Source organism: Pyrus communis, chromosome 5 (assembly GCF_963583255.1).
Source record: "Pyrus communis chromosome 5, drPyrComm1.1, whole genome shotgun sequence".
Taxonomy (NCBI): domain Eukaryota; kingdom Viridiplantae; phylum Streptophyta; class Magnoliopsida; order Rosales; family Rosaceae; genus Pyrus; species Pyrus communis.
In genome coordinates, this window is record NC_084807.1 from 629,521 (window position 1) to 657,462 (window position 27,942).

The 27,942-nt window shown below is 35.7% G+C and overlaps 2 protein-coding genes across 2 annotated transcripts; one reads left to right on the forward strand and one right to left on the reverse strand.

Moving 5' to 3' along the window:
- Positions 1-4,378: 4,378 nt before the first annotated feature.
- Positions 4,379-14,893, reverse strand: LOC137735021 (tubulin-folding cofactor D). Its single transcript, XM_068474378.1, has 17 exons — positions 14,621-14,893; positions 13,631-14,178; positions 13,058-13,160; positions 11,920-12,096; positions 11,297-11,488; positions 10,271-10,387; positions 9,962-10,066; positions 9,358-9,528; positions 9,053-9,268; positions 8,759-8,957; positions 7,643-7,848; positions 7,315-7,539; positions 6,661-7,221; positions 6,311-6,577; positions 5,324-5,368; positions 5,000-5,185; positions 4,379-4,876 (listed from the first exon to the last, which is right to left on the reverse strand). Exons 1-17 carry the CDS (start codon positions 14,828-14,830, stop codon positions 4,586-4,588), a joined length of 3,819 nt encoding a protein of 1,272 aa, XP_068330479.1. The 5' UTR covers positions 14,831-14,893; the 3' UTR covers positions 4,379-4,585.
- Positions 14,894-17,317: 2,424 nt separating this feature from the next.
- LOC137735172 (ADP,ATP carrier protein 1, mitochondrial) lies at positions 17,318-20,301 on the forward strand. Its single transcript, XM_068474567.1, has 4 exons — positions 17,318-17,474; positions 18,375-18,871; positions 18,965-19,336; positions 19,772-20,301. Exons 2-4 carry the CDS (start codon positions 18,386-18,388, stop codon positions 20,066-20,068), a joined length of 1,155 nt encoding a protein of 384 aa, XP_068330668.1. The 5' UTR covers positions 17,318-17,474; positions 18,375-18,385; the 3' UTR covers positions 20,069-20,301.
- Positions 20,302-27,942: the final 7,641 nt, after the last annotated feature.

Consider the following 27,942-nt stretch of genomic DNA (forward strand, 5'->3'; position numbering starts at 1 on the left):
AAAGAGAGGAATTTAGCTAGGTTATTTATGGTTTTAACATTTTCACTTTTTATCTTGCTTCAAGCAATCAAGTCGTTTCCTGATGAGGCTATGAGTGCATCCAGCATTTGCTTGGATGGGCGTGAACAATGTTTCATATACATGCAGTAACGCTCCCTCTTTTTGGCTTTGCTGGTCAACAAACTCATGAAAGCAGGTGTGACGTTGGGGTTCGAACTTTTTGAGGTGCAATCTTCAATTTTTTAGGTACTCTTGGATAGAAACACAGAGCGCAAATAAAATTTCAGTTTATTCAGTAAGGTATTTCGATATATATTTGGTGGGTTTGTTGTCGTCGGCCAAACCATGTTTCCCACATGTTAACAGATATCGATATATGCCGGAGAAATCTAATGAGTGATATCAAAAGAAATTGTTGAATGATATCGCCAAAACATGTCAAGATATGCCTAGCAGACATTACATCAAAAACTTGATAGGCACAAAAGGAACACGTACCAAACATTCGAAGGGTTCTCGAGAAACCTTCACATGTATATTTCTCGAATTTCGGGTGGTCCTGTAACATCCCACATCGACCAACGGAGAGAGGGTGATGTGCCTTATATGTACATGCCTACCTCCATATAGCACAAGGCATTTTGGGAACTCACTGGCTTCAGATTCCATTGGAACTCCAAAGTTAAGAGAGTTCAGGTGAGAGCAGTCACAGGATTGGTGACCCACTAAGAAGTTCTCGTGTGAGTTCCCATAAACAAAATCGTGAGGGCGTGGCCAAGGCTCAAAACGGACAATATCGTACTACGGCGGAGCCAAGCCTGAGATGTGACAGGTCTTGAAACCACTATGGTCTTAATGTACATCTGCCCCTCCTTGGAAGGAACTTAAGGTTGCACTTTAAAACGATAATTAAATACTTTACATCTTTACAAGCCTTTTTACTAATGAGAATATTCAAGCCAAGCATGTATAATATGTGTAACCAACTTACTATAATACCATAAAGAAAATTAAAGCTCTACCTAAAGTCATTTGACTATAAAATAGTAGTCCAACTCCTTATAAGTACATATAGTGCCTCTCAACAACACACTCCACATCGTCACACCGTTCAAATATCATCCACTAAAAAACAATAAAAGTAATCAGGCAAAGTTGTTGACACTTTTTAGTAGAGGTGAAGCCTCTTATTATCTACACCACAAAAAATGTTAGCGATAAACCATCATCGTCGCCTAAAGCTAATTTTGTCGCCTAAAGGGTTAAGTGACGACAAATTTCGTCGACATCTTCGTTCGTAGCGATAAGCATGTAAAATGGTTGCCAAGAACAGAACGCAAGGTGATTGTGGAGATAGTGTGCCTCAATTATTTATTCTCTCACTCTCTTGCTTGCCTGCAAAGGATGTATACATACTATTATAGGAATGTGGACTGTAATTGCAGTAGCAAAAACCAGTAGAATTGAAGAATACAATCAAGAAAAAGAGAGACCCAATGCAAAACAAAGAGCTGAGGCAAAATATGTAAATGAAGTTAGGAACTTATGACTAAGTTATTAATTAGATCATCTGACTTCAAACCCATATGTCGTTTGACACAAGACCCACTTGGACATAACCAAAGTATTCCCTTTAGGACTTAGATGCTCTCCTGAGCTAATGGAGAGAATCCTCCTCATCAATCATCCTGTGCCGTTGGATTTTTATCCAACGGCTACAAATATGGGGGTTTCTTTAAAGTTATAATGATTGTAGCCGTTGGATAAAAATCCAACTGCCCAGAATGATTGATGAGGAGTATCCTCTCCATTAGCTCAGGAGAGGATCCAAATCCTTCCCTTTAGTATTGCTCAAACCAAAATAACTTGTTAAATATTTGAGATGAAGACCTTGTCTTGGAGATCTACATTCTATGTTGACTAAATCTTAACTAAAATGAATAGAAAGTTGTAGTTTAATACAAGCTACTATTTTTTTATTCCAAGTGACTACTCCAACCAGTCATCATTTATGAGAAAGGGTGAGACAGAAAAAAAAAAATTTAGTCACTAGGGACACAAATAGAGAAAGAACTTTTACCTCAGCATCCCCCGACTTTTGCTTTGGGTCGGTGGCATCCTGGTCTTGGTCTCTTCTTCACTCTCTTCCACCACTTGTTTCTACTATCTTTCAACCATCTCCATCTTTTTCCTAGTTGTGATCGGCGCTCTCTCATTTTGTCAAGGAGAACCTTCCTGGTTTTTATCATTTTCTCACTCTATGATCTTTCGTAACGGTTAATACTTAATAGTCAACAAATCTTAAGAGCATTGTTTGTTGTTTAGATCTAAAAAAAAAAAAAATTATTTTTATGATTGTGCGCTACCAAAGGACTATAAAAAAAGAAATTTCGTGTGTGTTGAAGGTGACTCAAATTTGACATGTATGTTCCATCTTAATCAAGTTTTTATTTTAAAAAAAATTAAAATCTAAAAAACAACCAGCAATTTTTCTTTCGCCTGATTGAGTTACTCTTTTTTGACATTTTTTTCGACATTTTAGCTAGAGTCAGTTAGCAGAATCGAGATGCTCAGATAAGGGAATGAATTGCCCAAGCAATTAAGAACCAAACCCTAAACCACCCTTAAGAGTTAAAAAAAATACTCCAATTTTCTTCACTTCCAAGTTTTTTGTTTGACTATAGTCCATGCTCATCGTTTAATGATTCCAAGTTTACACGAGTGCATGTGTGTTTGGAAATTGAGCTTCAGCCTTTTGAGTTCCCATGTCCATGACTATTTTCCAAACAACTATGCTCGCAAGTTGGACCTCCCACAAAGAGGATAAAATTTTCAGTATATCAAAAATACGGTTCGATACATTAAATATTTAATGTATTATGACTATATTAGAAATTTAAAGCAATATTACAATCAATTGTATTATGACATTTATTGTATCTGACAATATTCTCGACACACGTTGAAAAACTTCTTCCCAACAACCAAATCAAATCAAATCACATTTGGCTGGCTCCCTAATTGTTTAATTTGATTTGTACTACTTTTACTTCGAAAAAAAAAATACCATCGTCATGGTCCGTCAACAAATAAAATAAAGAGGCTTACCTGCTTTTCATGCACACATTAGGAATATATTGTCGTTCACGGATTTTTTTATGTTGTTTTCGAGTATAGGATAGGGAATTGTTATTGACACTTTAAATTTCTTATTCTACACTTCGAACTTTTTATATCTGGAAAGAAAAATACATTTGTGAAGAGTATAAAATGAGATTTTTAAAGTGTCAATAACACTTATATTTAGAACATATTAATTGTTAGATTTTTAATCAAAAATATAAAAAAATAAAATTTAAAGATGATAAAGTTCAAAATATCTTAATACTCTAGATCAACATATAATTTTTCTTCTTGTTTATTTTAGGTAAAAACTTGAAAAAAAAATTTCTCTCTCTTAACTTGTACAATTTCTCAAATAGATGCAGACATATTTGTACCCTAAGATAAGATTTCATTACCACATCCATCAATTCCAACAGTAATTTCCACTGATCAGTTGAAGCAGAAATAGAAAATTCTCATCAACTGTGGAGCCTAGCTACCATGCATGTACAATCTTAGGAACTATTAGCTGAAGTAATCAAGTTTAACTATAAATAGGCCAACAGATATACAAAATTTGTAACCTGCATTAATCAACTGCAGCAATGGATTGAGTTGTATATTTCAATGTTTGACACACAAACCTGTATATTGAAACCTCATCGTATTATGAAACCCTAGCCCTGGCTTGTAATTTACCAAAAATAAATTAATTTCAATGTATTTAGTTTAACAAGTCTCTTTGCAAATATGAAAGTGATTTGTACCGTATGAACAGGCAGATCCATATTTGAATGAATGTGACTTTCGTCACTCTCCTACAGTTGATGATAATTCAAGGAATCAGACACCCTCACACCTGAGGTTGACCGGTGAGAGGACGTGCATTGGATGCTAACATGACATGATTGGAAGAGGCATTGTTCGTGTACAAATATGACATTCATGTAGGGTATTCGTACATAATTACATATCAATCAAACACTACCTGTATTTTAATTTCTGTTGTAATCTATTAGTTGTAAACATTACTCGTTCAAAAATACTACTCTTACCATATATTTGTACCATTATTTGTATCATTTCTTTAATAAATATAAGACTTCATACGTTGGAGTAGCCACCTTGCACACAGCGACGATGATGAAGAATAATCACTATCGATCTCTTTTTCTGGTTATCGAATGAAATATATATGAAAGTTGATGATCGATCTGGTCATATTAAGGACTAGAGCTGAGAAAGTTGAAAATCAGAATATGCACGTAGCACAGAGTTACGAATATTTACTTTATTATCTCAGAATAATAAAATACAATAAAATTGCCAAGAAAACTACATAATCCAAAGAGAATACAAAAAAAAAGAGCTCTCAGCAAGCACCTCGAAAGCACACTTGAAGAACGAAACTACAGCAAAACAATAGGAAAGGACGGTCATGTTTAACCAGCAATAGACAACAAGGCATCAGTTTACACATTCAGAACCCAGATGACTCAACTAACGAGGAATATGATGCATTCTCATCTGCAGTTGTTGGCTTTCTGTTACTATCCTTATTCGATTCTCGGCTACTAGCCTTCCGAAGTATATCTGTGTCAAGACCGGCTATATCATACAACTCCAACCTTCGGATTTTAGCTGCTTCCATGTCACCTTCCCAGCAGGTTTCTGAAATAATTTCAAGCGCTTTTTCCACCTTGGTCTCAGCCACAAGACCCTCATTTTGCAAGAGGACAAGGTAAACTTGTTCGGCAGAAGCTTTCCGTATCTGTGTAGAGGAAAGAAGAATGAACTTATAAGGAAAATACAACTGAAACTGACCTGCTTCAGCGGTGCAATTATGATTAGGATTTTGATCCATAGATCATTAAATTTCATGGGAACCACAAACCTTAGGGTAGCGATGGCCAAGAAAACTGAGAAGATGTGAGAAGGCCCGAGTGTTGATGGATTCCGAAACTGAAGCAATATATCCAAGTATTGCAATGCCTGCATATAGCTTGGAGAAGTCCTTTGACCCTTTTAATTCAACTTCCAGAGAGTCCAAAACACCAGCACAAAAAACAAGTGTACGAGCCTGTACATTGAAATCGAGATCCAAATAAATCAGAACTATCCTCATGGCGTTCAATCACAAGACTGGCTGCAAAACCATATATGAAACGGGAAAAATGCACTTAAGCATTGAAATTTTTTAATCTGGCAAAGGGCTAACCTCCATACTCAACAATATCTGTTTGCTGAAAAGAATCTCAATTGTCTGCAATACCAAAGAGCTTCGATTACAATCAAGAACTTGACCAAGTAAGGCAGGAAGGTGAACATTGCAATAAATAGGTTATGAACTTACGATCAGCCAAAGGAAACAACATTAACAAATGGCCAGAGCATCATCTCTCTGAAACCGGTCAAGGTCTCAGGTAAGAATAAACAAGAAGCTAAGTAATTATTTAACTCTGCTTTTTTATATTTACAACCAATGGCAGAGCCAGGAATTACGTCAAGGAGGGTCAAATTCAAATAATTATAAGATTAAAAGAAGCTTACTTACAAACTTCCTATGTGTTGAAGAAATAACCATAACTGTTAAGATATTTAACTTCAATATTATTGTTTTAGTATCTTATATCAATTGTTACCTTCCAAAGTTATAACTTAATGAAAATGCTATATGTAAATGAAAATGCTATATGTAAACCAAGTTGTTTTTGTAATTTGAAATAAACAACCGCCTATAACCAACCCATAAGCACACGGCCAAAGACAAAGCGAGTAAAGATGAGTAAAAAGAAAGTAAGGGAAGTCAAATTTTGCAAAGGGTCAGCTATAAGCAAAAGATGATGCACATTAAATTACAACACAAAAGAAGATTAATTTTTCAAATGGGGAGATCAGCTGACCCTTCTAGGCCTTTAGCTGCCTCCGCCATTGTTCACAACGATGCGGTTTTGTTTCAGATATAGTGATAACACAATATCAGACTTTGTGGATTTATTCTTAACTTAAGAACACCACCTATCAAAGCTGTTAAACAATAAAGAATAAAGTAATCAACAAATAAAAATAATAAAAACTAGTCTCGCCATTCCACTAATACGAGGGAAATATAAATTTGGGCATGTAATCAAGAATTCCTTCATAATTTCTGTAAAACAAAAAATTAATGTCTCACTTCTCAAAATAGGGTTTCATCTGACACTACCTTCAATGCAGGTACAATGACTCTGTCACATCTCCTGTACTGTTGGAGAACCCAAAGCATGTCAGTAGATAACATATACTCTCTGGACCTTTCGTTCTGGTCTTCACTTTCTACAACTTGAAGATACTCTAACAATGCTGTGAGTGATGCCTTCCTCAAAGAATCTTGCAACCCACCAATAGAAATGACTAACCCAGATAGCACTGATCTGCTATAACAGCCAAATTGAAGCAGTTGTACAAAACGAGGATACGAAAAAGTTGGCACCTACAAGCAAGCACAGGATAGTCTCTCCGTCAAAGAACTTCAATTACCAATCAATAGTACAGAAGTGGCATGTGTATACTTACCGCCCACTTTAAATCAGCTCCGTTAGGAACAATTTTTTCCAACTTTTTTCTGTGCGGTATATGCGGGACATAGGCTATCTCGGTGTACAAAAGCCTCTGTAGAACCTTTGCAGCTGCTTCTCTCAGTTTGTCCATTTTCTCTACAGCTTGCTTACTAATTCCAGCAACTATACTTGTAGCAAGATTGGCATCATACAATGATTGCAGCTGGTTAATGTCATCACTATTCTGCAAATCCAGTGCAGAATCGACTCGACCTGATCTTCCAGTAAGACCAACAGAATCTCTCTTACAAAGGATATACGTACATCTCTCAAGGCCATTCATAGCAGCCTCACGCACCCAAGAACCCACATCACCTCTGTTATCAACAGAATAGTCATCAAGAGCTTTCAGTAAAGTCATCATTATTTCGTCCTTGATGAGAATAAACAAAGACATGTCACCCTCCACGACATCAATACCAGATTGTTCTTTTTCCCGAGTTAATGCTTCACACACTGACACAAGTCCTTTGACAGCATTGACTCGTGCTTCAGCATCTCTATCATCGGGATTATCCTGTAGGTGAGAAATGTAATTAGGAAATCATCATTCTGATATTCTTCTGCAAAACAGGAGAAAGGAAATAAAGATCCAAAACTCCTTTTGCACCTCAATTAAACAAGAGTTACAAAGCTTCAAAAGCACATCCTTCCACCTATGGGCGAAAAGTTCACATGGTAAAACACCTAGTGCTAGTGCTGACCCTCTTCTTATAGCCACATTTGGGTCACTCAAGAGGTCCAGGTACTTTGATGTTATATCACCAGTACCTCCAACAGACCCAGCAACCAGATATGCTTGCACAAAATGCTTCAGAGCTTTAGTTGCAGCATCCTGCATATAATAGTAAAAAACTTGAGTAACAATTAGATATTACAATGAAAAAAATAAAATAATAAGCAATTAGGTAGAATACTTAAGGCTAAGAGATAACCACCTGAATTTGCGAATTAGGGTGTCTCAAATTCTCATTAAGAGTATCAAGCAGACTACGTTTTATCTTTTCAGGCAGTGACACAGATGATATGGATACACATTCAATGAAGCGGGAAACAGCTGCACGCATTATTTCCCCGCCTTTTCCACGATAAAGGCGTGCTTTCTCAATAGCAGGCACAACACCAGCAACACGTTTTTGCTTATCTGTAAACACCAATTTAACAAAACAGTAATGACTTATGCAATAAAAATACCGATATTGCACCCCACCACCGGAATTGCCCCCCCCCCCCAAAAAAAAAAAAAAAAAAACTGAAAAAAAGAAAAAAAAAAAAAAAAAAAACCGGAAAAGAAAAGTAAAAAGCAAACCTTGTATAACTGCTTTGCTTGAATTGGAAAACAAAAGGATATATTTTATTTTGAAAATTGAAAACCATCTGAAAGGGAGACATTAGGAACGGTATGTTGTCAATGACCTAAGATGAGTTGCCTTCTAGACGTCATTTTACAACATCCTCCTCGTGGATTAGGCTTTTGGTACAACATCTATACACTTGGCAAGCAAAGACTTTGTTTTGTGCGACCTCGTTCTGTAAAACCTTTTTGTTATTTTCATAAAGCAATTACGTCCTTCAAGTTTCAGTAGTAGTGCCACAAAAAAAAAAAAAATCACTGTTTTTAACATTAAGGAAAAAAACAGTGAAAAAAAAGAACATTTGAAACCACTTTTCTATCATTTCACTCCTATAATTTCTCACCCTCTTATACCACTGCACCTGCTTTTCTGCTCACGTTTGTGAACAACAATACTACTTCCTTATCCTGATACCTACCGGAAAATATATAATCATACACACTAGTCAATTTCTAAGAAAGTTTACTCAATTCACATTTGCTCCAGAAAATATATAATCATACACACTAGTCAATTTCTAAGAAAGTTTACTCAATTCACATTTGCTCCAGAAACTGTACTTCTAAAATGTTTCTGAATCTGAAACCTTCTGCTTAAATCTAATTGAAAACTCTTTAATCTAAGATAGACACAAATATCAAGTTTTATCTTACTTATCGTGATCTTTTACTTGTATTTCTAAGAGGTTAGAGTAGCAACCTGCAGAAAGAGCATAACCACACTTGCGTAGTGCCAAAACAAGTTCCCCAGCTGCCAGTGTTGCTCCATGGCGCATGCACAAATCAGATGAGAGAGTGCAAGGAATTATTTTCTCCACAGCATAGTTTGCAAGATAGTCAGGATCATATTTAACAAGGGCAGAAAGAGCCTCAGCCGCAAGTTCTCTCAAACCTTTATCCTGATGACATTGTGTAAAACATAAGATCTACACTGACAGATAAAGGTAGTCTGTAGGGAATTAAAAAACCTTAAAGAATTCAAGTTGGAGCCTACCCAGTGACAAATTTTGTTATACAGCAGCTCATCCACAAATGGATAAAGATAACCCTCATATTGAGCAATAGAGACAGCAACATGAACATAAGAGTTTACTCGTGAAGAAAGTGAAAAATAGTCTGCAGTATTCACTATGTCAATTCCATGAGGGTAACTACCCTGCCTTCCAACATTCTCTTGAAAAGCTGCAGCAGCTGCTCTTCTACAATTAACCTAAGCATCATAAACTAGAATATAAGAACATAAAACACATGTGGTACGAAATAATGATTCAAATCATACTAATAATAAAAGTTTAGTACCTCACGGTCATAGCAGGCCACTGTCAGAAGGTGTGGTGCAAGCTGGTCCAGTATATTTCTCATATCCGTGTGATAATATGCACGGCCAAAAGCCCAACAAACATAAGCTGCAGCATCCCGTACATGAGATCCAATACTATGTGGACCTCTTCGAATATCATAATGTAGTGCCTAATTAGAAGATGTACTCTCATCAGTACTAATTTATATCTCTACGAGCCAAGAATTTATATTTTGTATTTGGTTCAACTTTTGACATCAATCATTAATCTTTCACGGACTACAACAGAGAAACAGCACCACATTTGAACAACCTAGTAAGCTTGAAGCTCCATAAAAGCTCACAAAACCAAAGTAGACTTCAAATACGACATTGTACCAGAAGAGTATGTTCATGACAACTTACACCTAGATCACTATGACATAATGGGAAAAACAATTAACGGAAAAGAAAGTAGGTATTCAAATTTAGAGTAAATGTGAAATCATTTCATTATTGATGAAAAATGTTCGCTAGTGGATCAACCATATATGATATACACTTGCTACAGTTCAACAAAAATGCCAATATACGCTAGATTTATAAGTCGGTATTCCAGACAACCTTCACAACAACAGGTACAACTTTCGGAAGGCTGATAGGTAAGAGCAACCCTCTACGCGCCAATTCAGCCAGTGCTAAGCAACCACCATGCCATGACCCATCACCCTGAAAAAGTAAGACATCAGTACAGCTTTTTGAGCAATAAAATTAGTACAATTATTCACAACTAATGAAGGGGCGTGAAGATGCAATGTTTTAAAGGATTACTGAAATCCATGTAAGCATGAAAGATTTTCCAGCAAGGACATTTTAACCAGTTGAATGGTAGAAGTATGGGAAAAGATACCAAACAAAGCAACCAAACTATACCTCGCCTGGTGAAAACAGCTCCAACACAGACGACAGGACCTCCTCTGAAAGGGCAGATGTAAGACATGAAGTAATGCGGCCAATACCTTTTGCAGCAGACCAACGCACAACAGTGTCCTGCATAAAAATGCTATAAGTACATACCATATGACAGTGGGAAAAATCAAAGAAAATAAAAAAAAATCAAAATATCCAAAACAAGGATGAATCAATAGCAAGTCACATGAAACCCTCGGTTTTAATTTTCTAAGAAACTAAAACTTTTGGAAGAATTAGACCCAAAAAGAAAACTTATGGAAGAAGCCGAAAGAAAGGCTTATTGGAATTCATGTCAATTATAATGGACTCGCATCTCAAAAGGGAACAGAAGACGTGATGATCGTTTCATTCCTCAAGGACCACCAACTATTTTGAGCATTGAACCTCATGGATTAATGAAAAAGGTGGTGGAGAGGATAAACCAGTGAACTAAACTGAACAACAGTTCCTGAATATTTACCACGGCAACATATTGTTCCTCATTTCCAAGGTAATTTAGGAGGATTTCATCTAATGGATCGGACTTTCAGTAAGTGTGATTTCTCATTCCAACATCGAATGTCTCAGCCAGATCATCCACATCTTGGAAATCAGACTTTTAGTCAGTTTTGTTTATCTCGCAAGTATAACTAATAATCCTTTAAGTTTGTCTGTATACACTCACTTATGAGGAGAATCATTTCAAAGCTGCTATGTAGATGGGCTTAGCTTTTCAAGTTCATAACAAACAGTTTGGTTAGAAGGCAAGATCAAAATGTCTGCAGATAAGCAGAATATTGAGGAATGGCAGCTTCTCCAAAGGTTATTTAATATATCAGAAAGCCAGCAATGTTCCAACCAATAAAATTCTAAAGAAAGATCAAGTAAATGACCAAGATGAGACCAACGAAAAAGAGAGATCCATATTGTCGGTGAAACTTTAACAGCAGGAGCTACAAAGTTCGAAGTAACCAAGTTCTCGATGAAATCTCATGCCTTTAAACATACCGTATCTCTCAAACCAGTAAGTAGCATCTCAATAATCTCTTCTACAACTTCTGGAACATCCATTTCTTCATCTTGCTGGCAGCTTGAACTTGGTTCTGAGTTGGAATCCTCAGCATTTAAAGCATAATTGCATCGACCAGTCTTTTCAGATCCAGACAAAGTTATGTTCTCTCCCAAAGAGCTTGTTTTCCCCTGCATCAAAAGTACATGATTAAGGCAAGAGAAAGCCATCAGAGAAAAAACAAAACTATCCAGGACATATAAGGGTTTTTTACGAAGGCCACTAATCCATTGTGTGGTCATTTGTAAAATGCAAAGAATTGCTTAATGTGCTGTCCTATTCAAAAAGATTATACTTCTAGATGCAGAATCACATCTGGTATTTGAATTCTTAAGTACTCTAAGCAGCTTATTCATTAACACTCGGATCATTTTAAGAAGAGCATAAAAATTGAAAAGAAAAATACCAAAAGGTGGGTCATACAACAGGAAATACATACCATTTGTAATGAAAATTACAAGTGTAATAAATTAAGTATCTTAAACATTGACAGAAACAACTTATTATTTTGATAAAACTAAGTTTGAAATATGGAAAGGATAAAGAATTTAGCATTTCTAACCACATAGCGCCATGAAGGTGTATGATGAGGAAGGCAAGTAAGCCCAATCCTCTGGGTTAATTTCATCAGATACTTGCGCAGCAATGGACTCCTAGATGCGTTGCTAGACTTGATCAACAATAAGGTGTCAACCCAAACAATAGAAACCACATCAAGCAAGAGTTTCCGCCCACCAACCTGTCCATTGAAGATAGTATATAAGATACCAAAATATTAAAATAACCTGGGCAAAATAAATGACAATCATTCTAGAAAATAGACTTCTGCTGTAAGTAGATATAGAGCATCCATAAAACAATCTCCATAACTTAACAAAATGCAGTTTTGTTTATATTCAAAAACATGTCAACTGAAGTATCTGCATCAGAAGTTAAACAATATTTTACGCCTCAAAGTGGAAATGAATGAATATATTTAATCATAAAACAAAGTAGGTCGCACAGTTTTTAATATATAATATTGTTACCGCTTTCTCAATGTATCAAGCATAGTTTTGATATGGTGACCTTTAATGAAATTCATTACCCACGTTATCTACTAGAATACAAATTCATTACCCACGTTATATTTTTTATCACCATTTAATTTTAAAGCATTATATTGAAATTCAAGCATTCAAGCCTCCAAGAATAAAAAAAATTACTGAAGAAATTATGTACTGCCTCTCCACACAAAATGAGCATCAACAAAATCATATGAGTTATAAGTATTATAGGGATGTCAAATGCATATCTTCACATCGCAACGATCCCATGAAATAAAGAGGCCACTAGATGTTATATTATGCATGGTCCAGAGAAACAGTCCAATTATTGAAAAACAACAACAAAAACTTCCAGCAAGAAAAACTTTAAAGAGAATCTCGTTAATTTGGTCTAACCCAAACTGAGTTATATGTGGGATTTACCCTGTAACTTGAATTTTCCATTGAAAAGTTAAAGAAAATAAATAAATAAATAAACATATCAGTTTAGAGAATCAAAAACATAAATGCAATATGCAACTTGCAATCCTCTTAAAAATCATCATACTTGCTCAAGGGTCACAGTTATTGGTCCTTAGACATAAGCTTTCTCAACTAAATTGCAAACTATGTTAGGGTTCAGATCGTATGAACTACAAAGAAGTAAAAGCAAACCTTGAAAATAGCAGCCAGTGCTTCTGTAGCTCCAAGTAACCGGAAATGATTGATGGCATCATCTGTCAGAGAAGATAGTACTTCGTGTGTCCATTCAACAAAGCTGAAGAAGAAAATGTATACGAAAAAGGTAAGCAAATGCAGCAATAAGAGTGGTCTAGAATTACAACTAACAGCTAAGAAAGAAATTATCACAGAAACATGCACATCAGTATGTGTGTGTAATGTACAAGTACTTAAGGTTGAGTATTCATATTAAATTTATCACATTCTAAGTTACTTGACATCAAGCGTTTGTACTATCTTATATTCAAAGCATTAGCTGTAGAACCAGTAATAAATTTTAAGTCTCCAAAAAATATTAACAAATTTATAGTGATGCAGAAACCAAAAAAAAAAGAGAGGATTAACTCATATTCTCTTGGCCAGAAGGTTATATTCCATAAATATTAAGGTGTAATCACAGCTCGCACTCAGCTGGAATTCTAATCAATTTTTATCATATGCGCAAGCAATGCTATAGTAGGCAGTTGTACGCAACATTTTATGACCTATATACAAGATGTAAGAAACCTGGAAAAAGCCTTTGGCATGTCTGGGCGTGTTAGAAACTTTGAGAGCAGCAAAGCAGCAATAGGACGCATAGGGCCTGAATTTGAAAGGTAATCTTTGGAGAACCCTACTATCCTCAATACCAGAGGAGCTGGCTCAAGTTTTCCAAGATTACTGTTGTTTGCAATGCTAGTATCAACAGTGGAGATATCAAACGGAACCAACACGAGTATAGACAGCCACAAAAGCATCACACATTTAGCTTCCATCTCTCCTGTACTTTCGTGACGCAGTGATGACACTGACTTTGTGTGATGGCACTTCTCCAAGAGAGACACAGCAAGTTCCAAGTCCGAGACTTGATGCGGAAAGAACCTGACAACCGCCTTGTATCCACAAACTGTGACCAGAGAATAAAGAATGATGCATATAGGTTTAATTACTTCAAGAATTTCATCCGAAGCTACACCTAATTCACTTGTTTTAGAGCGGACAATAAACATGAGCGGGGTAACAATGCTCTCCAGGTACGGTTCAACTAGCTGGCCCTGTTCTTGATACTTGTCCATCTGCATACAAATAAGGAACAAATAGCAAATTTTTAGTGTAGAAAACATTTTCGCCCATCGAATAATGCCTTGAAAGAAAAACTAAGAAACCAACTTGGAGCAGTGTAATCACTAGCTCACCTCTGAATTGATCAAAACGGGTCCAATCAGAAACCCCTACTCCTAAATACATGCAATTGGGTGCATCCCACAAATCCAAAACAAATTTATTTTTACAGCACTAAAACGGGTGTCTTGATAAAAAAAAATTAAATAAATAAAAACTTCAAAAAAGCAAACTAATTTCACATCCTATTCACTTAAAATTGTCTCTAATCACAAAGTAATTAAAGGGAAAAAATGGTATTATTGTCTAATAACAGTAAATTCCAAATGGGTTCAAACCAAAAATTCAATCTTGAAAAATGCAGCAAATATCAAGAGGGATGGAAGAGAGCGTTACAATGGATCGGATCTTGCAGGGAGCGGAGGGATCGGAGACCCGCCCATTGGAAACAATGTCGTCTAAGATGGATTTGACGAGCTTCCATTCTTGAAGGAAGTACTTTTGGAGTACTGCCTCCTTGGCGCCATGTTCGTCGTCGTCTTCTTCCTCACCCATTGCAAGTTCCTGTTTCTGCTTTGGGTTTTCTTCCGCCGCCATGGTTGCCATTTTCGGAGGTGGTTGCAAGTTCCCGCCTTTGTTCGCTTGAGAACCTCCTCCGCTTCCAGTAAACTTCACTCTCTCTTTTTTAACTTTTCTGTTTAAACATCATCTTTACCCCAATTAAAAAGTTTTAATTTTAATATTTTCTTAATTCACCACTTTTGTATCATAAATTGTAGTAATGGTTTTTTAACTTTAATTTAATTGAAACAATGGTTCATCAACTAAAAATTCATTACTATTGGTTCCTCAACTTTAATATAACTGGAGAAATTGCCTTTCAATTTTAACCTAATTATAGCAATGGTCATTCCAGTATAACTCATTTTAACAAAATTTTGACAAAGTTGACGAAAATGACATGCTCGTTTTGATGAATTGAGGGACCCCAATTGTAGCAATGGTCATTCCAACATAACTTATTTTGACAAAATTCTAATGAAGTTGACGAAAATGATTATAGCTACACATTTTGATGAATTGAAATATCAACAGTAATGGATTTTTAGTTGAGAGATTATTGCTCTAATTTGATTAAAGTTAAGAAACCACTACCACAATTTACTCTTGTTGCAGAAATACCCTTAAACACCGACCAACACCACCGCTCCGAAACACCCAAAGCAGATTGGGATGTTTTGCCTGTCAATTATTCGACTCAGTACTCCATCATATTTCCATGTTTATTTTTACTTTAATTGTTCCATATATTATCAATTTAACTTAAATATATGAAAGAGCGGAATTTTCATGATCATGAAAAGTAACAATTCCCACTTCTCACAGTTGAGTTAATTGAATTGAGATCGTGTTTTTGTTGAGGAAGAAAGATGAAACGATTGAAGATTTTCTTTTTGTTATGGCGAAAGATTTTAGGGGAGATACTTTCTATATTAATTGTCGACAAAAAAATGAACATTCTATTCCCGTATGAGTGCTTGAACGAATATTACTATGTGGTTATCAAGCACGTGCCTCATAATAGAGGGTAACTAAGTAGCTCGACTCAAATGAGAGGGTAACAAGACGAAAATGTGATCATTCGGAGTGTCAACTAGAGCAACCTATCCCGTATAGAGTTTATGAAGTGTAAGAGTTACAGAAGGGTGAGCTTAGATGGAGGATTGTGTTTAAATTGAATAACTCTTTTCTAAAGGGTGTGCGGTTTATTAATCTGTTCTCCAAAATTAATTTATATTTCACTTATCAGAATTCATTAGTTCATTCATTTAACTATAATTTAATCTTGATTTGTATATAATTTTTCATAAAGATTGTCTATGCACAAAAAAAAAAAAAAATTAGAACCATATAATCTTGATTAATATGAGGATTAGAACCATGTGTTGTATTTCATTTGATCAAAAATATAATTTATTTTGTATAAGGGTAATTTGATAATGGAAATGGTTTAGATTTCAACTTCTCCTAATTGTACATTGTTTTAATAGGAATTAGTTTTGTTTTCTTTCCTATTTATTTGTTGTGTACGTCAAGTTATGAGTGAAAAATGTAAGAAATGGAAAGGAAAAAAAAACATATATAGGTAACATTCATCCAATTACATTTTTCATTCTCAAATTTTCTCGAATATGCGACAATTGGATCTTCGAAACTATTTGTGCTCGTAATGAATTTCAAGCCTTCAAACGTATATGGGCTCTTAATTAAAAGATCCATCAATGAAAATACTAGGACAATATTAAAATAAGTGATTTTGTGAAGTTTTATTTCTAGACAACTAATTTCCTCTCACAAACTTTTGGAGACTTAAAACAATTTACTAAACTTTCTAGAATATCTTTCGTTTACTTTTTTTTTTTTAATTTATTTTTTCTTTGAACACCCACTTTTCATTTTCTTTGGACACTCCATTTCCCTTTATTAATTATGAGGGGTTTCTCTTTAATTTGGCAATTTCCGCTGATGGCATAATTCTTTGGAGACTCAATTTATGCTTAGTTACCACGTTATTTGTTTCTAAATCCTATAAATGTCCAAATAAAATAATTATTTTCTTTAAAAAATCACTAAACTCTTTGTGGTAATTTTAGATAATTTTAGATATAGCTAGAATAATTTTATTTTTTAATAAAATTGATGGATACCTAAAGACGAAACTTAAGTGTACGAGGAACCACTCTATCAAAATTCGGAAGCTAATAATTTTTTGACCTAGTAATGCACAATTTTCTCAATTTAGTTATTGACCACGGTTTTGTTAATAAAAATAAAATGACATGTACATTTTATTTTTATACGATTGGAATATGAGCCGACTCTCTTTTTAGACTATACATTCAAGTCGGCTCATATTCCAGGCAGACACATACTTTTCCAAATTCCTAGAATGCTTAGCCGGTTAGCCCACATTTACTCAGTCGTCACGGCGCCGTCTATTTAGACAGTTCCTAACCTTCTTACGTGAAATATCATCCGTCAGATCGAACAGTTAACGGCTGCGATTTGAGCAATTCCCAGTTATTCGCTTCTGATGGGTCAGCCGTCAGCCAATAAAAAGGCCCCATTTCTCTCCAAAGAGGCGTCTCCTCCACACCTCTCTCGCTCTCGCTCTCTGTCTCTCTTTTGTCTTTGCGCATTTCAGCGTAGAGTTCAAAGCGGAGACGCCTCGCAGCCACCACCACCGAAGGTATAACTAAATTCTCTCTTTCTCTTGCTATGTTTAGATCTGAATTTTGTCTATATCTCACAGATTTTTGAGATTTTTTTGAGGGTTTTTTCAATTATATTCATTTTTCCTTTCTTTTTCCCAGATCTGTAATTTTGATTTGCAAAGGTGATTTTTTTAATCGATTAATTGTTTTTGTGGATCTGATTATTTGCGGCTGGTTTCAGTGAGATCTAATCTGCTCGATTTGTATGTTTTTACTGTTTCATATCTGTTCGTCGTTGTCAGGTCTGATTTTGTAGTACATTTCTATGGTGGAAGTGTATTGATTTGCTTACTTGTGGATTGTAGATCCAGATCCTTCAGATCTGGACGGTTCTGATTGGTTTTTGAAGTTTGTGATTATTTTCTGTTGTTAATTGGAAGTTTTTGAGATTTTAAAGTGAATAGTCTTGATAAATCTATAAATGGGTAACTCGTGATTTTTTTTGTATGCTTATTTGCGATGTCGAATAATTAATTGTCAATTTTTGGTAACAAAGAAATGGTTCTTTTTGTAGTCTTAAAAATTCTGAACTGTTTGGTCGGACCTATGTTAATTGAATGTTATTTCGGATGATATGGTTTTTAATTTCTCCACTGTTATATCGATTTGGTGATGTTGAGATCATCTGCTACCTCTTGAGATCATTTTGTGTCATATATTTCATTGTTTTCTGATATTTGATGTCAATAGACCTGATGATCGAGGCTCGTCCTCTATTTGTATCTGTCTATCTGGGAGTACAAAGGATTTTATAACTGGTTTTATAGTGTACTTAATGCTCGTAGGCATAAATGATGTCAGTTAGTTTTGGTCAAGTATATCATAATGTTGGTGGTAGATTCTGTTTCTGATATGGTATATGCACACTCTTGTAGGGCAAGTGACAATGGTTGATCAGGTTCAACATCCTTCTGTCGTCCAGAAGGTAGCTGGCCAGCTCCTTCAGCAATCTATCCAGGGTTACGATAATGGCTTCCAAAGACCAGGGATGTACCAAAGACGTGCATATGGGAACTACACTAATGCTGCATTGCAGTATCCCTTCATGCCAGCATGCAGAGCTACCACTGATATGTCTTTGGTTCCATCAACTGCATCTCCTATCTTTGTTCAAGCCCCTGCGGAGAAAGGCCACTTTCTTATTGATTTTCTCATGGGCGGAGTCTCTGCTGCTGTATCTAAAACTGCTGCTGCCCCAATTGAGCGTGTCAAGCTGTTGATTCAGAACCAGGACGAGATGATCAAAACTGGTCGTTTGTCTCAACCCTACAAGGGCATTGGTGAGTGCTTTAGCCGTACAATCAAGGAAGAGGGTTTTGGTTCATTGTGGAGAGGGAACACTGCCAATGTTATCCGTTACTTCCCCACTCAGGTATGTGATGTTATTTTTTAACTAAATGTTCCATTTGCAAAGAAAAGTTTTGATGCGTACTTGTACTAAAATCGTTACCTGGATTTGTTGTAGGCCTTGAACTTTGCATTCAAAGATTACTTCAAGAGGCTGTTCAACTTCAAGAAAGACAGGGACGGTTATTGGAAATGGTTTGCTGGTAACTTGGCTTCAGGAGGTGCTGCTGGTGCTTCTTCTCTTTTCTTTGTCTACTCTTTGGATTATGCTCGTACTCGTTTGGCTAATGATGCTAAAGCTGCGAAGAAGGGAGGAGAAAGACAATTCAATGGTCTGGTTGATGTCTACAGGAAGACATTGAAATCTGATGGAATTGCCGGTCTTTACCGTGGATTCAACATCTCTTGTGTTGGAATTATTGTCTACCGTGGTCTCTACTTTGGACTGTACGATTCACTGAAGCCTGTTGTCCTGACTGGAGGCTTGCAGGTTAGTGAATTACTTTTATTTATTCACTTGCCTTTTTGTTCATGGTTATATATTGTTATGATGGTGTTGGCTGTGTTTACGTTGGTTGCTAGCTCAATTTTGGTTTTTTATTACGTTGTGTGTAATTGTTGAATATCTTGTATGTGTGCATATTGTTATGGCATAATATTTCTTATGTTAGTCATTCATTCCCCTTTTGAGAAAGGACTATTAATTTTGCAAAAGGTTTAATGATGCGTCCGCTCCTGTTTATTATTTTTGGCTTCGCTCTATTCTAATGCTTTCTTTGCGAAGTATTACAAAGAATTGTATGAAGTGTCTATTTATGTTGGTTTTTAAAGAATGCTATATGCTACAATGTTCGAATCTGTTGCCCACAATCATTATCTGCTTTCAGTTGTGTGACATGTTGCTTTTTTGTTTTGAAAACTACAGGATAGTTTCTTCGCTAGCTTTGCCCTCGGTTGGCTCATCACCAATGGTGCTGGTCTTGCATCCTACCCAATTGACACTGTCCGCAGAAGAATGATGATGACCTCCGGTGAAGCCGTCAAGTACAAGAGTTCCCTGGATGCCTTCCAACAAATCTTGAAGAACGAGGGTGCCAAGTCTCTCTTCAAGGGTGCTGGTGCAAACATCCTCCGTGCTATTGCTGGCGCTGGTGTGCTCTCTGGTTATGACAAACTTCAGCTGCTTGTGTTTGGCAAGAAATACGGATCTGGTTCCGGTTAAGAATATTTTTCTTCCCAAGCCATATAGCTTTTAGATGGTGATGAAAATCTTTTTGAGCTTTTAAAGAACTCGTTTCGGCAAAATTTTCTTGAAATAATTCAGTTATAGGGGAGTTAATCCCAAACCGAATTTTACTGCGGGATTGAGTTTTGTTTCCCATAAACCAGATTATTTGAGTGGTGAAAATTTCCATTCATCTTGAAGTTTCATTTATGTGATTTGCTGGTTATTTATGCGTGTTTCTGTTTGCTTTTTCAAGTTTATGAAATCTACCCTGATTCATCATTCTTCGTTCATTGATGTTTAATTATTGTGCTCAAATTTTTGTTTCTGAAATTCTGCTCACTGTTGAAGGGAATTGATTTATGTGCACCTTATTTTTATTTCTTTTTTCACGCCTGCTTATTCCCGGCGACGGAAACAAACAAGTGGTGTGCAAGAGGGGAAAATGGTACAAGCGAAGGTCATTACCTTACTGTCTATGAAATCTACCGTGATTCATCATTCTTCTTTCAATTATGTCTAATTATTGAGCTTAAATGTTTGTTTTTGAAATTTTGCATACTGGCAAAGGGAAGTGAATCTAATTTCTTTTCATCAATGTGATGAAGCCGAAACTTGGTCTCTCTAGCATTACTCCCATTCTATTCTTAACTAACTGAAATGGAAGATCATTGATTCATTCACGTGTCTTCGGACCCAAGGGTTTTAGCTTCCCTCCTTCCTCGTAAAAGCCCCTGTCAAAGGTATTTCGTCTTCAAGGATATGCTTAGATCTCCAAACGGATCCGATCAATTTTGATCTATATTCGGGTCCATTGTAATGGGATTATCAAGTTGGTTTGTATTTGTATCATCGGATTTGACGTATAGATCCATATGCCAAAAACATCGATTTCAAAGTGAATTGAATCCTCGTCGGATCTAATTTATGATCTAGAAAAGTTCATAATATTATTACTAACATCATTCTTTTAATATATTTATCCATGTTAAAATAGAACTTTTCACGTTGTAAAACATAAACTAGTGAATAAGTGTATTTTGAATGCATAAAAAATGTTCAACTTCGATTACACACTAGTATAATCAAATAATAGGTTAATATTAAGTTGAATTGGATCAAAATTCATATTCGAATTCATTTATAATAAGATTTTCTGTCTTATTCGGATAAGTCATATTGGAAGTTCTCAATCGTTGACGTGTCTAAATGTGCTTACTAAACATGAGAATACAATATCATAAACCTCCTTAAACCTCTAATTACACGAACCAAAGAGCCCTTAATTAAATGTTTGGACAGGCATTTAGGCGAATTTAGGTAGAAATATGTAACAAAATATTAGACCGAGAGATAAAAGAATTCAATACACTACATGAATATCAAAAACCGCTAAACAGAGCATTTTTAAAATACTCATTCAACTATTCGTATGCAAATTCCTTTGTGCATTGAGTCTAGTCATTTCAAATACATTTATCAAATGTTTTTGTTGTTCATCTCTTACTAATATAGTCTAATCGCTCAGTAGTTTAAGCCTCAACCATTATAATTATAAATAGCGGATCTATGACATTATTTTTTTACACAATTTTGACACACATTTTTATGGCCGACTCTGTAATATATTTTAACAATCTGAACAATTTATCTTTTATAACATCATTCATAGATCATCTTTACAAAAAGTAGACAAATTTAAACCAATAAAGACATTTATTTTGTAGTGAAGAAAATGGAAAAATACAGTTCTACAAAGAAACCCTAATCCCTTAATATAACATTCATATGGTTTCAGATTTGGGTGATTATTGGTAGATATGCTTTTTGAGGGAAGACCTAAAAATTAAATAATTCGGATGATTGAGATACATTAGAAGTTGCTTCAAAAAGTATGTGTCAAAAATTATGTAAAAAAGTGATGTCACAGATCCAGCTATGATTATATTATAATCATGGTTAAGACTTAACTAAAAACAAAATTAATATTAGCTTTAATGAAGTTGACTCAGCGCATCACTTTGGAATAACTCAGCCTTTTACGTTTAATTTTGACCAGCTTTTTTGTTGGAAGCCCCATGAATTCATTGCTTCTAGTACAAGGCCCTATGTGCCAGCATGGTCCAAGAGAACTCAATCCACCACAACTAGAATATGATCTTATTTATATGCACATTTGCAATGAGCTTTATGACCCCAAAAAACCAACTTATTTAATTTAGGGAAGTAATATATAGCTCTAGGGAACAACGGTTTCTCTTCTTTTTATTTCCTGGTCCCAACTGCTGCCTGCCTTAATACATGTGTTGGATTAAAAAGAGAGAAAGAAAGTTGAATGTTACATTACTCTTGTGCCTAATTTGAAAGTTTTATATTTTTTGACAAATGATAATGTTAGTGGCCTAATTTGAAAGTTGAAGTGAACTAATTTGATTGGAAATGGAAGCGTTAGTAGCCTATTGTAGAGTTTGAGTTCAATATACATTGTCATGTGGATGTGGAGAAAAACATGACATTATTGGATCAAAACATCATGTTATGGTAAATCCATTTAATGTCTTTCCTCCGATTTACGGGTACTGCACCCTGAGCCAAGTGATGAGATTAGCACAGGCTAATCAGTTGTCTTAACTTTTTATAAGGATTGATTATCCTACAAAATGCAAATAAAAAATATACATATTTCCTGTAAATTTATTCATTATAAGTAATCATACCCTAAGTACCGGGTATAAGGATTGAATAAAAGGAAAACTAATGAAAAAAACTTGAAAACTTTGAGTTTTAACGATAAGGACAAAATAAAGGATAAATTGAATAGTACAAAGATTGACTTTTTAGTGTAAAAATGTAATTTTTCGTTAAAGTGAACAGTACCGTGAGCTTTTCTTTAAAACTCCCTTGAATAATTATATATAATGCGATGCTACTACTTGTTCTACCCACCAAACGAGACAACTTCCTTAAGCGGAACCTTAGTTAAAAACCTTCCTTATAGAAGTCCACCCTATTAAGACAATAATTGCTCCGTTAATTAGGTAAAGACAATTATTGATTTGGTAAATAGTAATTGTCCGAATGCATCTTCACCCTATAAATTAATTGCTTTGACAATTGGCATTAAAAAAAAAAATTTAATTAATATTATGTTTAACTTTTTACTAATCTCGTCACGCCACATATCATTATTTGAAATTATAATCCTGTCCTAGTCACTCCACTGTTCATATTCTCCTAATTTTATTTATTTTATTTTTTTACATTTTTCAGTAAATTTTTTTTTTTTTTTACTAACATAACTAATATGGACCTTAGGATGACATTTTTTTTTGTAATCCAAGAGTCCAAGTTGTGCCATGTGGTCATCTGTTTTAGATATTTTCTTCTTTATTTTTTTGAATTTTTTTTAAAAATTCGAATTTATATGGACCTTTGGATTTGGACAATCCAACAGCCCAGGATCGTAGATGGCCTTAGTGCCTACAACGCGTGTCATGCCCCGATCCCGACATACGTCTAGGATCGACACGTGACGTCACCAAATACCCGTATCTCTAACATATCTCGCGCTCCGAGAAATGGCAAAACACAACTTAAGATCCAACTGTGCAATAATTCTTCGTAGACTTTATGGCTGCATCTAACATTCTCGTTAGACTGTCTATGTACCCTAAATAGGGATCAAGCCATTCGTAGTTCATCATTCGTCAAACTCTAATCTTTTCGTAAAATACTTATAGCAAAAAATCATAGAGCACCACACTACACATCAACCTTACACCAAACAACAATTATCATCTTTCCATGCACACAGGTAAGCCATTCTCACACAGATGCTTTCCAATTCATCCATCATATAAATCACTATGTTTCACATAATACCGCAATCATAGTATGGAAAATATCAAAGAACCAACGAAGCACAATGTTATTCTCAAGTCACATTAATCAACTAATCTAATCATAATAATCTCAATCATACCCAACGTCGTTCCACAATCACGTCAAATCAATTCCATGAATAAAAAATGCTCGATATTAACATCTAACTACATTAATCAATCAACAAGATCACATATTAAAGCACGAAATTTAATAAAGGAATTCTACATAATTCCCTGCTTGGATTCCAAGTAATAACATGGTAATTCTAATTTATAGACATAACGTCTATTGTGAGTAATTCCCACTCACTCGAATCTAGGGTAGAACTAACTTTATGAAAATGAACAAGAGTAAGGATTCCAGACCATTCAACGGAATCCAAAATATCTAGCGTTTCTCGTAGTCAACCCAAATCAATCACATGTATAATCAGTGCCTACATCAGGAGAATGGTGCACTGGCCAACCAGAACTCGGATAAACTGCGAAGCAAGGGTGAGTGACAATTATACAAGTATGTGATATGCAATAAAAGAAAGACCATCGATCACCATTTATAAACCTCAAATATAAGTTCGTAAATATGAAAACATAGTCAAGTCTCTAACAACTCCGAAAGAGTCACCCAGACATCCAACGGCTTTTCCTATTCAAACCACCTAGATTCTCAAAAACCATCGTTCATATGTACATTAAAAACTAGGGCTAGAATGATGCAGTTTTGCCAAAGCCTACATAAGTAACCAAACAGGAAGTGGCCCCCTAAAGCGGATTAACCAAACAGAGCCACCCCTAAGAAAGTAACTAAGCAGGCAGTGACCCCCCCAATGTGGATTAACCAAGCAGAGTCACTCCTATAGCTATTAGGAAGTGATCACCCAATGCGGATTAACCAAGCATGATTATTCCTAAGCATACATGGCCATAAGGATCGCCCAATGCGGATTAACCAAGCACGATCCATATATAGTATAGTCCCCCAATGCGGATTAACCAAGCAGGACCACTAGTGACCCCCCAGCGTGGATTAACCAAGCAGAGTCACACCTACAAAACTGATAGGCAGTGATCACCCAACGCGGATTAACCAAGCGCGATCCATATATAGTATGGTCCCCCAATGCGGATTAACCAAGCAGGACCACTAGTGACCCCCCAATGCGGATTAACCAATCAGGGTCATAATCCCCTACTAGCCCTTAATTTACAAAACATTTCCATATGCAATTCGAATCACTTTTCATAAATATTACGAATCTATGAATCAAATCACATTTAATAAAAATAGATCGATGACCAATTATAAAATAATCACGTTTTAACAGAAAACTCATTTATAAAACCATGTCATATCCACAAAGGATATTAATATAAAGAATCGGGTAATCACCATATCACATATATTGAAGTCACTCACCGAGACAAGTCCGCAAAGTTTCACTGAGTCTCTAGTAATACTAATTTTAATAATGCAAATGGTTCAAGACCTGTTGACAAAAATCAACGGTGGGATCCACACCCTAGCAATTTAATCCGGAAGATCCGACATCATAATCTAGATCCGTAACTTCTTAAGGTCCACATTCAAAAAACAACATACTAAAATCTCATCGCGATCCGACGGCTGGATCTCCGCTAATTGCTAGAATTAGGTGGCGGTTAACAATTAACTTTACTAACTTAGAAATCCAATTCAGGAAGATCCATACGTCAGATTCCCGATCCATCAGTTCTAGCTATCCTCAAATATTAGGTTCTATAACGCATTAAAGTTTGGTGATGATCTAACGGTCGAATCATCGATTCAAATTTTGATCAAGTGATGTATCATAATGAAACTAAGTTCAAACAATCAAATCACTTCATACGGATATCAATTATGAATTCAGGGCTTCTAATTGGACATAGAAAGACATCGTCGGGCCACTGGCCATGCACCGCCGCGGCTAGCTGTCGACCGCCCCGACTCGCTGGAAAATTCAACTATTTTAAAAAATTACCAAATTTTATAGGAAAATGTATCTCAGTGATTGGAGCAAGTTTCATACCTGTGGCCAAGTCCAATTTGGCCTGGAAAAGCTCCAATTACCCTCGAACCCGCCGGAAGACCTAGAAATGGGTGTTTCTTGATTCATCGCCAAAACGAACCCCGACGCCTCATCTAATGCTTGGGCCTTGCTCCAGGGGTTGAAGGGAGTCTATTGGTGGTGGTGATCGATGGTAATCGTTGTCGAAATCATCGTAACATGAGAAAACTCGCCGAAAAACCCTCAGCACTTTGTGGCTTCGACCTAGAAAATGGAAAAGAAAAATGGAAATCTAACACTACAGGGATGTAGGACTCGTCAAGAGCTTTCCATAGACACCAAGATCAACAAAAATGGAAGTCTGATGAAGGAGATATGGTCAGGTCAAAAATGATCATTCGCGGGTCCAAAATGACCCAACTCGGGTCTCTCTCCTTTCCTCTCCTTGCTCTTTCCTCTGATTGTTCTGCTCCTCTCCTTTTCTCTTCCGCACTCTCTCCTTTCTCCCCTCTTTCTTGCTATCACTTGGCAGCTTCTAAACATTTATTTCCGAACAACTAAAACGTCTCTAATTTCTTCATTATAACTCCATTTCATGTACGGTTTTCGTCTATGCGTTCGTGAGATCGAGCTCTATTCGAAAATATAAATTATGAACTCAAAAGGTCTATGGAATTTAAATAATTAATTTCGAAACTTCTACCCTCATAACTAGTTTAATTAAAACCCAAATTCAAATAAATTAATATAAATTCCTGAAAAATAATATAAAATCTCAATGATACAAATACGTAGATTATAATAGTGAAATTCAGGAATGGGATTTCACAGCACAGGCCCCACCGCCTACATTTTGTCGAAGCACTCGCCTCACACTCGCATGAAGTACATGTGCTTGGTGCAAAAAACTTATAATGTAAGTGACAACAGAATGACGTCGTCCTGATGTCACATGACCTCAGGCACAAGGTCGGGCTATTCATGGATGACTCCTCAGTTCGGTGGTCTTAAGGCCACCTGTGGCCTGACTGATTAGGCTGGGGTGGATAAGATTATTGGGGTTTTGGGGAATTCAATTGCTCGATTGTCAAAATAATTAGGTAGGGGTGGACTTGCTCTTATAGTTGTTCTATTGTGGTTTTGCACAAGATTCTTTCATTGGTTGAAGTATTGACTTATTCAAGTTAAAATATTTTGCCCCATTTTTTAGAGTGCATTTTTGCTCACCATCATTTAGTGTGGTGTATACTCACCATCCTATTTATTACCGTTAGATGAGTTTGAATTTTGAGATTTGTGCTTATCTAATACACGAATCTCCAAATTCAAACTCATTTAACAGTGATAAATAGGGTGGTGAGCATACACCACACTAAATGGTGGTAAGTAAAAATGCCCCCTTTTTATATGTGTGCTAGAACAATAACCCTTGCCAATGGTTCAATCAAAATGCTATTATATTATTTTGTATTGCGTGGAAACAAAGCTTTCAATGGACCCATATATATACTCAGCCATACCTTTGCCTTTTAAAGAAACCAATAAACGAATGACTTAGACAAAATTAAATACATAATAAACTTTGTAATGACTACTTAAGGCATCATTCAAAAGTGAAAAGTTGACTTATGGTTTTTTAATACAACGATATTATTTACACTAAGAAATAAAAGATGAAGTTAAATCACATAATGGACTAATCGTATAAATCTGGTTCAAATACCTTTTAATGAGAATTGAACCCAAAGTTTCTCACTTTTATTAATGAACATACGACTTATGGATTCTCTAGACTTTATTCAAATTAGCAAAGTAGATAATTTCCCAATGGAAGAAGACTTACATGAAATAGGTTTACCATCACGCTTAGCGTCCTTGTAATAATGCATTGTCATATGCCTCTACATGACAATGTCTTATTGAATCGAGACTCTACGTGACAACAAATCCTTTTTATTTA

What these genes read in the sequence shown, in the direction of transcription:
- LOC137735021 (XM_068474378.1), bottom strand. Translation starts at nt 14,830, where the DNA reads ATGGCAACCATGGCGGCGGAAGAAAACCCAAAGCAGAAACAGGAACTT. An exon ending in CACTGGCTGCTATTTTCAAG is followed by an intron (nt 12,097 to 13,057) that starts GTTTGCTTTTAC and finishes TTCAATGGACAG; the next exon opens with GTTGGTGGGCGGAAACTCTT. An exon ending in TGGCCTGCTATGACCGTGAG is followed by an intron (nt 9,269 to 9,357) that starts GTACTAAACTTT and finishes TATGATGCTTAG; the next exon opens with GTTAATTGTAGAAGAGCAGC.
- LOC137735172 (XM_068474567.1), top strand. Translation starts at nt 18,386, where the DNA reads ATGGTTGATCAGGTTCAACATCCTTCTGTCGTCCAGAAGGTAGCTGGC. An exon ending in TCCGTTACTTCCCCACTCAG is followed by an intron (nt 18,872 to 18,964) that starts GTATGTGATGTT and finishes GATTTGTTGTAG; the next exon opens with GCCTTGAACTTTGCATTCAA. An exon ending in TCCTGACTGGAGGCTTGCAG is followed by an intron (nt 19,337 to 19,771) that starts GTTAGTGAATTA and finishes TGAAAACTACAG; the next exon opens with GATAGTTTCTTCGCTAGCTT.